The sequence below is a fragment of the Chaetura pelagica genome, unplaced genomic scaffold (genome assembly GCF_000747805.2).
Source record: "Chaetura pelagica isolate M959 unplaced genomic scaffold, ChaPel_1.0 scaffold297, whole genome shotgun sequence".
Taxonomy (NCBI): domain Eukaryota; kingdom Metazoa; phylum Chordata; class Aves; order Apodiformes; family Apodidae; genus Chaetura; species Chaetura pelagica.
In genome coordinates, this window is record NW_009953965.1 from 56768 (window position 1) to 67083 (window position 10316).

Genomic DNA, 10316 nt, shown 5'->3' on the forward strand with positions numbered 1-10316 from the left:
GAAAGCCTATCCAGGGTCACCCCATGGCTTGGCTGTTCTAGAATCATAGAAAGGTTTGGGTTGGGAGGGACTTTGAAGGTCATCTAGTCCTGCCCCCCTGGCATGGACAGGGACACCTCCCACCAGCCCAGGCTGCTCCAAGCCCCATCCAACCTGCCCTTCAACACCCCCAGGGATGGGGCAGCCACAGCTTCCCTGGGCAACCTGGGCCAGGGGCTCCCCACCCTCACAGCCCAGAATTTCTCCCTCCCATCTCAGCTCCAGCTCCCTCTGCCAGCTGGAAACCCTTCCCTCTGCTCACATCCCTCCCTGCCCTTGTCCCAAGTCCCTCCCCAGCTTTCCTGGAGCCCCTTCAGGCCCTGGAAGGTGCTCTAAGGTCTCCCTGGAGCCTTCTCTTCTCCAGGCTGAACACCCCAACTCTCCCAGCCTGTCTCCAGAGCAGAGCTGCTCCAGCCCTCCCAGAATCTCCGGGGCCTCCTCTGGACTTGTAGCCAGGTGACTACAAGTCAACTCTTCCAGCTCTAACACCAAAATCACCCAAGGATGGGTAAGGTGCTCTGGGCTTGTTTTAGCTGCTTTATCCTCCACCTCCCCTCTTGCTCAGGTTGGGCTCAGTTGGGGCAATTTTGGGGTTCTCCCCTGGGGAAAAATACGGCACCAGCAGAGAAAGACCAACAAGCTGAAGAGACCATAAGGCAATGACTTCCACGGAGCAAATTTGGTCTGAAACATGTGAAAAACACTCCCAATTGACCCAAAAAAAACTGGAGGAAGACACAACCAACCATCTCGATGGTGACCACCTCAGGGTGGACTTGCTGTCCTTGCCCCACTTGCCTGCAGTTGCACCGTGATGGGCTCCACGATCTTCAGGCTGTTCTTGTCGAAGGGGTCGAACGTCTCGTCCCTCATGATGTCAGGCTGAAGGACGTAGCCACTGCGGCCACCCAGCATGAAGAGCGCCTGGTTGAGCTGCATGGGCTTGTCTGTGGCCAAGGGGACAGAGCAGCTTTCAGCTGTGGGGCTCAAGGGCTTCCTGAGGTCCTTGAGCGGAAGGTCTTGCCCTGGCAAACCCCCTGCTAAGACCCCCCCAACCCTGCTTGGAGAAAGGCTGCAGCTGGTTTTCTGCATGAAGCTGTTTTTTTGCATGGAGATGGTTCCATCAGGATGGGCAGAAAAGTTGGAGGGACCATCCCAAGCCACCTCCAGCAGCAGGACCCAGGGCAGAACCATCGGGGATGGGTTTTGTGGGTGTTTTTTTTTGGCACGACCTTCAGGGATGAGCCCACCAGCCACCCTAGGAGCCCTATTTACCAGGCGTCTGGAAGTTGAGGGCCACGAGTTGGCTCCCACAGATCCACATGGGCAAGGGGTCATAGTTGGAGGAGTCCAGGCGTTGCCCTTTGGGGTAGATGCGGCTGAGCTGGCGCCGGTTGTACTGCAGGAACTTCTTGCCCTTGCTGCGGTTGGCATATTTCTCCGCCTTGGTCTCCGGGAAAGAGGACATGTCCCGGTAACAGGCCTTGTCGGTGCCAATCTCTGAAAGCACCGAGGTGGCCATCAGGTGGAGGACACTGCTTGGTTGCCCCCCACATGTCTCTTTCCCCATCTTCAGCCCACCCCAACCCCCCCTTCCTCCAGCTCTTACTGTCCTCGTCGAAGGGCACCGGGCGACAATACACGACCAGCTCCGACAGCTCCAGCGCGATCTTCTTCCTCCTCTCCATGATCTTCCCCTCTTGCATCTGCAGAAGGGGAAATGGGAGCTGAAATTCTCCCCGCCCTCACATCTTTCGGAGATGGTGAGGGACCAACCACTTCAGGGAGGAGACCACCCCACCCCGGGTGCCCCTCACCCTGGCGTCGGCGTTCTGCGTGGCCTCTCGGATCTTGGCCACCCACTCGCTGAGCTCCTCCTGCGTGTCCGCGGCCACGTCCAGAGACTGGGCTGCGTGGGACATCTGCTGGGAATGGATGGTGAAGACAAATGGTTTGGAGCTCCTCCCGTCTTTGGAGATCACTATAAGGACATCAGAGGGGGGCTTTACTCGAAGACATTCCCAAGGGATGGCTCTGTGGAGCAAACGAAACCTCAGCGGTCCCTCTCCCGGGCCCCCACCAGCCCCTCCTGGCATCCCACCAGCTGTTGGGGACCTTCTCCTGGGAAGGTCCCTTTGTTCTAATGAATTATTTCAGCTTTCCATGCTGGAATTTGTTTTTCTGGAGTAAATATCTCCTGAACCATCCAGACTTCCAAATTCCTCTGAATCTCTCCCCCCCGCAAAACCAGCTAAACCCCCCAAACCAGCCCTGTTGTTGCTCCCTGGAACACTGTGCCAAGCATGAGCCCAGGTGACAACCACGTGACCATCATGGAATCATAGAATGGTTTGGGTTGGAAGGGACCTTAAAGATTATGTAGATCCAACCCCCTGCATGGGCAGGGACACCTCCCACCAGCCCAGGCTGCTCCAAGCCCCTTTCAACCTGCCCTTCAACACTGCCAGGGATGGGGCAGCCACAGCTTCCCTGGGCAACCTGTTCCAGCGTCTCACCATGAGTTTGGTGATCCTGATGAGTTTGGGGAGCCTCAGCTCGTGGCACTGAGGGAAGGGACCTTAAAGATTATGTAGATCCAACCCCCTGCATGGGCAGGGACACCTCCCACCAGCCCAGGCTGCTCCAAGCCCCTTTCAACCTGCCCTTCAACACTGCCAGGGATGGGGCAGCCACAGCTTCCCTGGGCAACCTGTTCCAGCGTCTCACCATGAGTTTGGTGAGCCTGATGAGTTTGGGGAGCCTCAGCTCGTGGCACTGAGCTTCAGCATGGGGTTATGAGCCACCCCAGCAGGGACGTGGTGGGGACACTCACCGACGTGGCAGGACGGCACATCGATGAAGCCCTTCAAGAAGTTCCCCAGGGGGCTGTTTTCTGAGGACTGCAAGAGAGGAAGGGAGAGGGGGATGGTGGGGAAGGGATGAGAGGCCCAGCCTGGTGCCCACTCCCAACCTTCCTCCAGCCTTTCTAATTGGCCAAGTCCAAGAAAAAGCAGAGATAAAGAATTCCTCTTCGCATGCTCTGCTCCACCATCCAGCATCCTCCAGCCTCTGGATGAGGGTCTGGGCTGGCATGGGGCTGGGAGCATCCTCCAGATTCCAGGAAAGGGTTCAAGCTGGAGCAGGACCATGAGCATCTCCCAGCCTCTGGATAAGGGTCCAGACTGGAGCAGGACCAGGAGCACCCCCCAAACTCCAGATAAGGGTCCAGGCTGGAGCAGGACCAGGAGCATCCCCCAAACTCCAGATAAGGTCTAGACTGGAGCAGGACCATGAGCACCTCCCAGCTTCTGGTTAAGTGTCCAGGCTGGAGCAGGACCATAAGCATCCCCCAGCCCCTGGATAAGGGTCCAGACTGGACCAGGACCATGAGCATCTCCCAGACTCCAGATAAGGGTCCAGGCTGGAGCAGGACTGGGAGCCTCTTGGGTGTCCTCAGTCCCAGGTAGGTGGGGACATGACACTCACAGCCTCATCCTGCTCCTGTGCCTGAGCACTGACGATCTCCTCCACGTAGTTGGCCGGGAACCACAGCTGCTTCTTGCCACCATAGTCCCCCCGCCACCTGCAAGGGGTGAGAGGATCAAGGCAAATGGACCACTCTGGGATGGGGTAGGGGTGCTGGTGCTGCATGCAATGTCAGGGAGCAGGTGGAGAAGGGGTTGGTGGGAGGGGTGGGGGACACACACACACAGAAAAGGGGGACAGTTAAAATCCACGGCGGGACTACCCGTGGGGTGTCCCCTCACCCACACAACCTCCTCCACCCAAATGTGGATGGGGCCACCCAAACCACCCTCACCAGCCTCCGTCCTGCTTGTCCACGTTGTGGATGATGGCCTGCTTGCAGAACGACAGCTCGTCCTCCCGTTGAGCTTTGTAGTCATAGAGAGCCTTCACTGTGCACTGGGCCACCAGGGAGAGGGACACATGTCACCACCCAGCACCCCGAGGATGCTGGCAGACACTTTCCATGACACAGCCCATCTCCTCCTTGAGCCCCCCCATGGGGGGGTTTCTGAAGGTCCAACACCCCAAATGATGCCCTCAAAATTGCCCAGGTCAGCAGTGAGACATGTTAGAGGGGACAGGAGGCACCCACTGTCCTGTAGGACCACCACGTTCAGCACAAAGCAGGTTCCTCCTCTGTGTAAGCCAATGGTTTCTCCTGGGGTGCTGAAGGGGTTAATCCCTGATATTCCCACATTCCCTGGGGAAAAAAAAACAACCCTTTGGGATGAGCTTTCTTGTGTCTTGTATTAGCCTGAGAGCTGCTCTGCTGCAAAGGGACCTTTAAGGTGCAGCAGTGCTGGACCATGGGATTGTAGGATCACAGAGAAGGAATCTTGGGGCTCCAGTCCAGCTTTGTCCAGGTTCAGCTCCAAGACCAGCCTGGTCCCAAAAACCTCTGAGGATGGACACTGTGTCAGTTTTGAGACCAGTCCAGTTCCAAAAACCTTCACAGATGGAGATGGGGTCAGCTCTGAGGCCAACCTGGTCCGAAAAACCTCCAAGGATGGAGACTTGACCACCTGGGAACTGACCCTACACCTTCTCTTTCAGGGTCCAGCAATGCCAAGAGACCCATGGAGATTTCATCACTGTTGGAGCAAACTTGTGCCAGGTCCTTGCTGTAGGTTGGGCTCTGACCTGGCCCACCATGCTGTGATGATGCTCTTGGTGGAACTCGGACTGTCCTCAAGCGATGGGGAGGCAGGAAAGGTCCCACCAGCCCCAGCACCACTTGAGGGTCAGAAAAAGGCAGGAAAACATTGCCACTTTCCAGGGCAGTGCTGGGAGATGTGGTGGGTCTGGAAGGGGACCACCCAGGAGTCCTAGTACTAGGATTGCCATGTCCCACCACCCTCCACCTACCAGGGACACCAGCTCAGCCCCTTACCCTGGCCATGGGCATCTTGTTGGCCTCCACGTAGAAGTGGGGGGTCCGCACCTCATACAGGGCTCCATAGTCCAGCTCCTGCAAGGAGAGACACCTCAGTGGAACACCTGGATGCAGGCAGAAGCTAACAAAGGGATGTGGTGGGAGCCAGGCCACCACATGTGATCAAGAGGAGGTTGAGAAGGACCTAACAGCCCTTTGCTACTTGTCGAAAGGGAATCAGGATGGAGCTACACCCACGGGCAACGGCTGTGGAATGAACCTGGTCAGCTCTGGTTGGGCTTCAAGCAAGAAGCTGGAGGAGACCTTCTCACCATGGTGGAGCTGAGAGCACTGACAGAGCACTGGAACAGGCTGCCCAGGGAGGTTGTGGAGTCTCCTTCACTGGAGACATTCAAAACCCACCTGGATGTGTTCCTATGTGATGTACTCTAGGTGACCCTGCTCTGGCAGGGGGGGGTTGGACTAGATGATCTTTCGAGGTCCCTTCCAACCCCTAGGATTCTATGATTCTATGAGCTGGGGATGGAGCTCGGTTGCCCGTGGCACAGACCCATCCCCATCCCCACCACCAGAAGCACTCACAGTGGTGCCCATCTTCTCCAGGGTCTCCTCGTTGATGGGGTAGCGCAGCTTCATCTTGCGGTAGAGCGGGTGCTTCTCGTAGTAGCTGACGAGGTCCACCAGGCTCTCAAACTCAGCCGAGCTGCCCAACATGAAGAGTCGCCCTTCCTGCTGGATCCGGCAGTGCTTGATCTTCCCCTCAGCCCTGGAGACAAGGAGGGAAGGCTGTGAGGGGTGGCCAGAGCTTGGCTCCATCATGGGGACATGGGCAGGAGGAGATGTTCTGCTCTGGTGGGGATGCCACCGCCCTGAGGACATGGCTTTGCCATAAGAGTCATAGAATGGTGAAGGTTGGAAGGGACCTTAAAGATCATGAGGTTCCAACCTTCCTGCCATGAGCAGGGACACCTCCCACCAGACCAGGCTGCACAAGCCTCATCCAAACTGGCCTTGAACACCTCAAGGGATGGGGGTTCCACAGGCTGCCTGTGCAACTTGTTGCCTTCCTATCCTCATGGTGAAGAATTTCTTCCTGATGCCTGACCTAAATCTCCCCTCTTCCATTTTAAACCCTTCACCCCTGGTCCTGTCACTGTCCTCTCTGGTGAAAAGCCCTTCCCCAGGTTTCCTGGAGCCCCTTCAGGCACTGGAAGGTGCTCTAAGGTCTCCCTGGAGACTTCTCTTCTCCAAGCTGAAAAGCCCCAGCTCCCTCACCCTGTTTCCAGAGCAGAGATCCATCACCACAGCCTCCCCCGACAGCCTCTTGTGTCCCACCCTATCACCCTAGAGCAAAACCCTACGGCCACCACTCACAACAGACACGGGAAGTTCTCAGCTTGGCCACCAAGACAGGCACCACGGCCGAGCCTGAGAGGCCTCAGGGTGCTGGGTCTGAGCCAGACTCACCGGAAGGAGATGGCGTAGGAGTTGGGTTCGCTCCTCTTGCGCACCAAGAAGGCTCCATCCCTTGGCACTCGCATCAACATGTGCTCGGCCTGCAGGCGCGTCAAGCTGGCGTGATACCACCTGGCCGGGCAGACAGGAGAAGTGGTGGGATTGGTGTTGGCACCCAACGCCAGCGATGGAGGAAGCTGGTGGACCCAGAGGGCCAAGGGGATGGATGGGGAGCAGCCTCACTCTTTGCTCTCATGCGCGTTGGGCTGCGGGACGGGGTCGGTGAGGCGCATCTCGAACTCGTTGCAGCGCAGCGGGACCTCCCGGTAGTGGCAGATGAGGCTGTAGAGGCTGTCGAAGACCAGGTTGTCCGTCAGGTAGAACTTGGTGGCACCGGCCTCCTGCCGCGAGTGGATCCGGCAGTGCTGCACCCGGCTGGACCTCCTGCGTGGTGGTGGGGAGGAGGGAGGGGTGAGGCACAGAACCGTCACACAGAAACAATCACAGCATGACCAAGGCAGGAAAAGACCTTTCAGACCATCAAGTCCAGCCTACGACCAGCACCCCCACATCTTCAGACCATGGCACCAAGTGCCACCTCCAGCTTTTCCTTGAACATCTCCAGGGATGGTGACTCCAACACTTCCCTGGGAAGTCCATCCCAATGTCTGATCACCCTCTCCATGAGGAAGTGCTTCCTGATATCCAACCTAAACCTCTCCTGGAGCAGCTTCAGGCCAGGCCCTCTTGTCCTGTCACTGGTTGCCTGGAAAAAGAGCCCAACCCTACCTGACTAAACCTTTCAGGTACTTGAAGAGAGTGAGAAGGTCCACCCTGAGCCTTCTCCTCTACAGACTAAACAACCCCAGCTCCCTCAGCCTCTCCCTATAAGACTTTCCCTCCAGTCCCTTCACCAGCCTGGCTGTCCCCTCTTTGGCTCCACCTCCCGTGCTGAGGGGTCCCAGGTGCCACAGGAAAAAAAAACAACAACAAAACAACAACATTCCGGCCACCGACCCAACTGGGACACCCCAGAGGGTGGGCTGGGGGAGGGTGGGATTGTGTCATCTTCTCCCCGCGGGGCTGCTCCTACCAGAAGGAGAGGGTGTAGTCACCCACGAAGGTCTCGCTCTCGCGCACCAGGAAGGTGCCGTCCTTGCCGCCCGTCTCGGTGCAGTACTCGTGCAGCAGCTTCTCGGCGATCTGCCGCCCGTCGCGCCCCCCTCCCAGCTTCCCGTGGAACCACTTCTCCATGAAGTGCAGCTCGTTGTTGTTGAACTCCTGCCAAGTTCATCCCAGAACGAGAGAAGACGGGGTTAGCGTTCCTCTCCCAGACTCCGACGTTGAGCAGGTGTTGTCCCCTCAACTCTCCCGTGCTCCTCACAAACCTCCTTCTGCTCCACCTCCTCCTCGTCCTCGTTGAACTGGTAGCGGGATGTCTCCTCTGAGTAGTAGATCTTGTTGCTTGTCAGGACAAAATAATGGGGGCTCCAGGTCTGGGAGGGAAGAAGAGCAGCATCAAGGCGGGCAGGATGGTGGCATGGAGGGATGGGGCTCTGAGACCTCTTGTTTCTGCCCCTGCCCAAACCCCCCATGGCATTGCAGTGGTCTAGGAGAGCCCATGTCCAACCCAAACCCCAGTGCTCATCTCCAGCCAAGCAGACCCTGCATGGCCATCAGCAGCAGGGAGACCCTTACGTGGTCGATGGGGTCTTCGAGGTAGAGGATGCCATTCTTGATGGAGTTGCTGATGTCATTCTCGGAGTAACTGGCAGTGGATACCTCTTCATACAGGTTCCCTTCAACCAGTTTCTTGTGCTGGGAACAGCCCAGGAAGAGGAGCTCAGTGGTGAGTGTTGTGTCCCCAGCCCTCAGGTCACACTTGGGCTCCTACAGGTCCCCCTCCACCCACCCCCTGCTCCCCTTGACCATCTCTTGCAGTAGGACGTGTCTCTGATGTCCTGCTGCATGTGCACAGAGAGATCTTGCTCTTGAGTCCCAAGATTTGGGATAATCACCATCCCTCCCAGCCCAACATGGTCCTTGTCCCTCCCACAAAGAGGGGCCCACCCCACACCTTGATTAGGATCTTCTTCTTGAGCTGGGTGGGTGAAGGCAGCTCGTCAGCATTGATGTCCACCGGCTTGGTGAGTAGCATGTCCCCAAAGACCTTCTTGAAGTGGGAGGCCATGTTCCTCTGCTGGACGATGCTGCAGTGGTCTTCAATGGAGAGGATGATTGGGAACCTGGAGGAAGGAGGTGGGAAAGGTGGCTTGGGATGAAAGCAAAGGCGAGGTTGCCCACCTGGTCCAGAGTTGGGGTGGAGTTGAGGGGCTGGGGCTTACTCGGAGGTGACGAATGCATGTTCCTTGATGGTGTGCAGCACATCCAGGAACTTGATCTTGGAGGTGAGCGTGTGGCCATGGTAGATGATAGGGAGATCATCTGGGCCATCCCAGCAGTCCACTGAGTGGGGAGACACCCCGGTTAACACATGCTGCTCACCCACTGCGCACTGTTTTCCAGACCCCAGCAAGGTCATGGAAGACCCACCCCACCCCACCCCACCCTGGTGCCATGGGATGGGTACATGGGATGGTGATCTGATGAGACACAAGGTGCTGGGGGGAGGTAGGGGTGGTGCTCAGCATCTCTGCAGGATTCTGGGGGGGACTCACGCTCGATGCAGCGGCAGCCCATGCGCAGGCAGCGGGCGTACGCCTCCAGGGAGGACTCGCTGGAGAACTGGTCCCCTGTCAGGTACCTGCAGAGGAGAAGAAGAAGGACCATCAGTTGCCACAGCTGGGGCGATGGAGGTCTCCAAGGAGAGCCCACCCACCCTGTCCTTACGTGTTGTGGGAGGAGGAGATCCAGTACTGGGACAGGGGGTGGTTCATCTCTTCGGGCACCACGCGCTCGTACTTGGCGTCCATCACCATGTTCTCCTTGGAGAACAGGTACGTGAGGAACTAGTCAGGGGGGAGAGCAGAGAGGTCAGAGCCTGCCAGGGGTTGGCAGATACCCCTGGATGGGTTGTCCCATGGGAGCACCCACCTCATCCAGCTGGAAGGAGGGCTCCGTGGCCTCGCTGGGGCTCTCCTTGAGGTAGGTGCACATGTAGTCTCGCACCACACCCACGTCGCTGGCCCAGGATTCCTGTGGGGCAAACACGGGCACCAGGTTGGGGTACCCCATAGCAGGCCCCAAGGTTGGGGCTGAGAGAGATGCCACCAGGGTCTCTTAAGAGCCACCCACCTTCTGGTCATGCAGCAGGAACTTCTGGAAGTCGTAAAGGGAGACTTGGCACAGCTCGGGGCGGTCCACATTCCTGAAACAGAGTGGCCACCACAGAATCATAGAATGGTTTGGGTTGGAAGGGACCTTCAAGATCATCTAGATCCAACCCCTTGCATGGGCAGGGACACCTCCCAGCAGCCCAGGCTGCTCCAAGCCCCATCCAACCTGCCCTTCAACACTGCCAGGGATGGGGCAGCCATCTCCTCTAAGCAACCTGGGCCAGGGTCCCCCCACCCTCACAGCCCAGAATTTCTTGGGACAGTCGAGGCCACCAGTGTCCTTGACACCTGCAGCTCAGCCCCCCAGTGTTTCCATTCCTGCCCCACTTCTGTCAGTTGCCAAGGGGCTTGAGGAATGGGGTGCAATGGACACCTTGAAATGTTGGGTTCTGCTAGAGCAACCACTGCCAGTGTCACCTGTGAGCTGCTGTGGCACAGCAGTGTTCCCCAAGGATATGGGGAGGAGATCCTGCATCCCTGGCACCCATCCCTGCTCACATCCATGCTCCTGTCCCCGCACCCATCCCTGCTCATTAATGCTCCCATTCCTACTTCCATCCCCTCTTCCGTTCCCCCTCACATTCATGCTCCCATCCCCTCTCCTA

General features: G+C 57.8%; 1 protein-coding gene across 1 annotated transcript in view; it reads right to left on the minus strand.

Moving 5' to 3' along the window:
- Positions 1-10316, minus strand: part of LOC104392718 (1-phosphatidylinositol 4,5-bisphosphate phosphodiesterase gamma-1-like) — a 34385-nt gene that overhangs the window by 2477 nt on the left and 21592 nt on the right. Inside the window, exons 10-29 of the mRNA XM_010002149.1 lie at positions 9671-9743; positions 9470-9571; positions 9266-9384; positions 9094-9179; positions 8761-8881; positions 8493-8661; positions 8114-8233; positions 7804-7911; positions 7509-7696; positions 6659-6859; positions 6428-6547; positions 5543-5726; positions 4958-5035; positions 3860-3963; positions 3526-3622; positions 2873-2939; positions 1857-2020; positions 1649-1745; positions 1315-1539; positions 838-986 (exon numbers count right to left, since the gene is read on the minus strand). Of these exons, the coding sequence (XP_010000451.1) occupies positions 838-986; positions 1315-1539; positions 1649-1745; positions 1857-2020; positions 2873-2939; positions 3526-3622; positions 3860-3963; positions 4958-5035; positions 5543-5726; positions 6428-6547; positions 6659-6859; positions 7509-7696; positions 7804-7911; positions 8114-8233; positions 8493-8661; positions 8761-8881; positions 9094-9179; positions 9266-9384; positions 9470-9571; positions 9671-9743 (2572 nt within the window). The remainder of the gene's footprint in view (positions 1-837; positions 987-1314; positions 1540-1648; positions 1746-1856; positions 2021-2872; positions 2940-3525; positions 3623-3859; positions 3964-4957; positions 5036-5542; positions 5727-6427; positions 6548-6658; positions 6860-7508; positions 7697-7803; positions 7912-8113; positions 8234-8492; positions 8662-8760; positions 8882-9093; positions 9180-9265; positions 9385-9469; positions 9572-9670; positions 9744-10316) is intronic.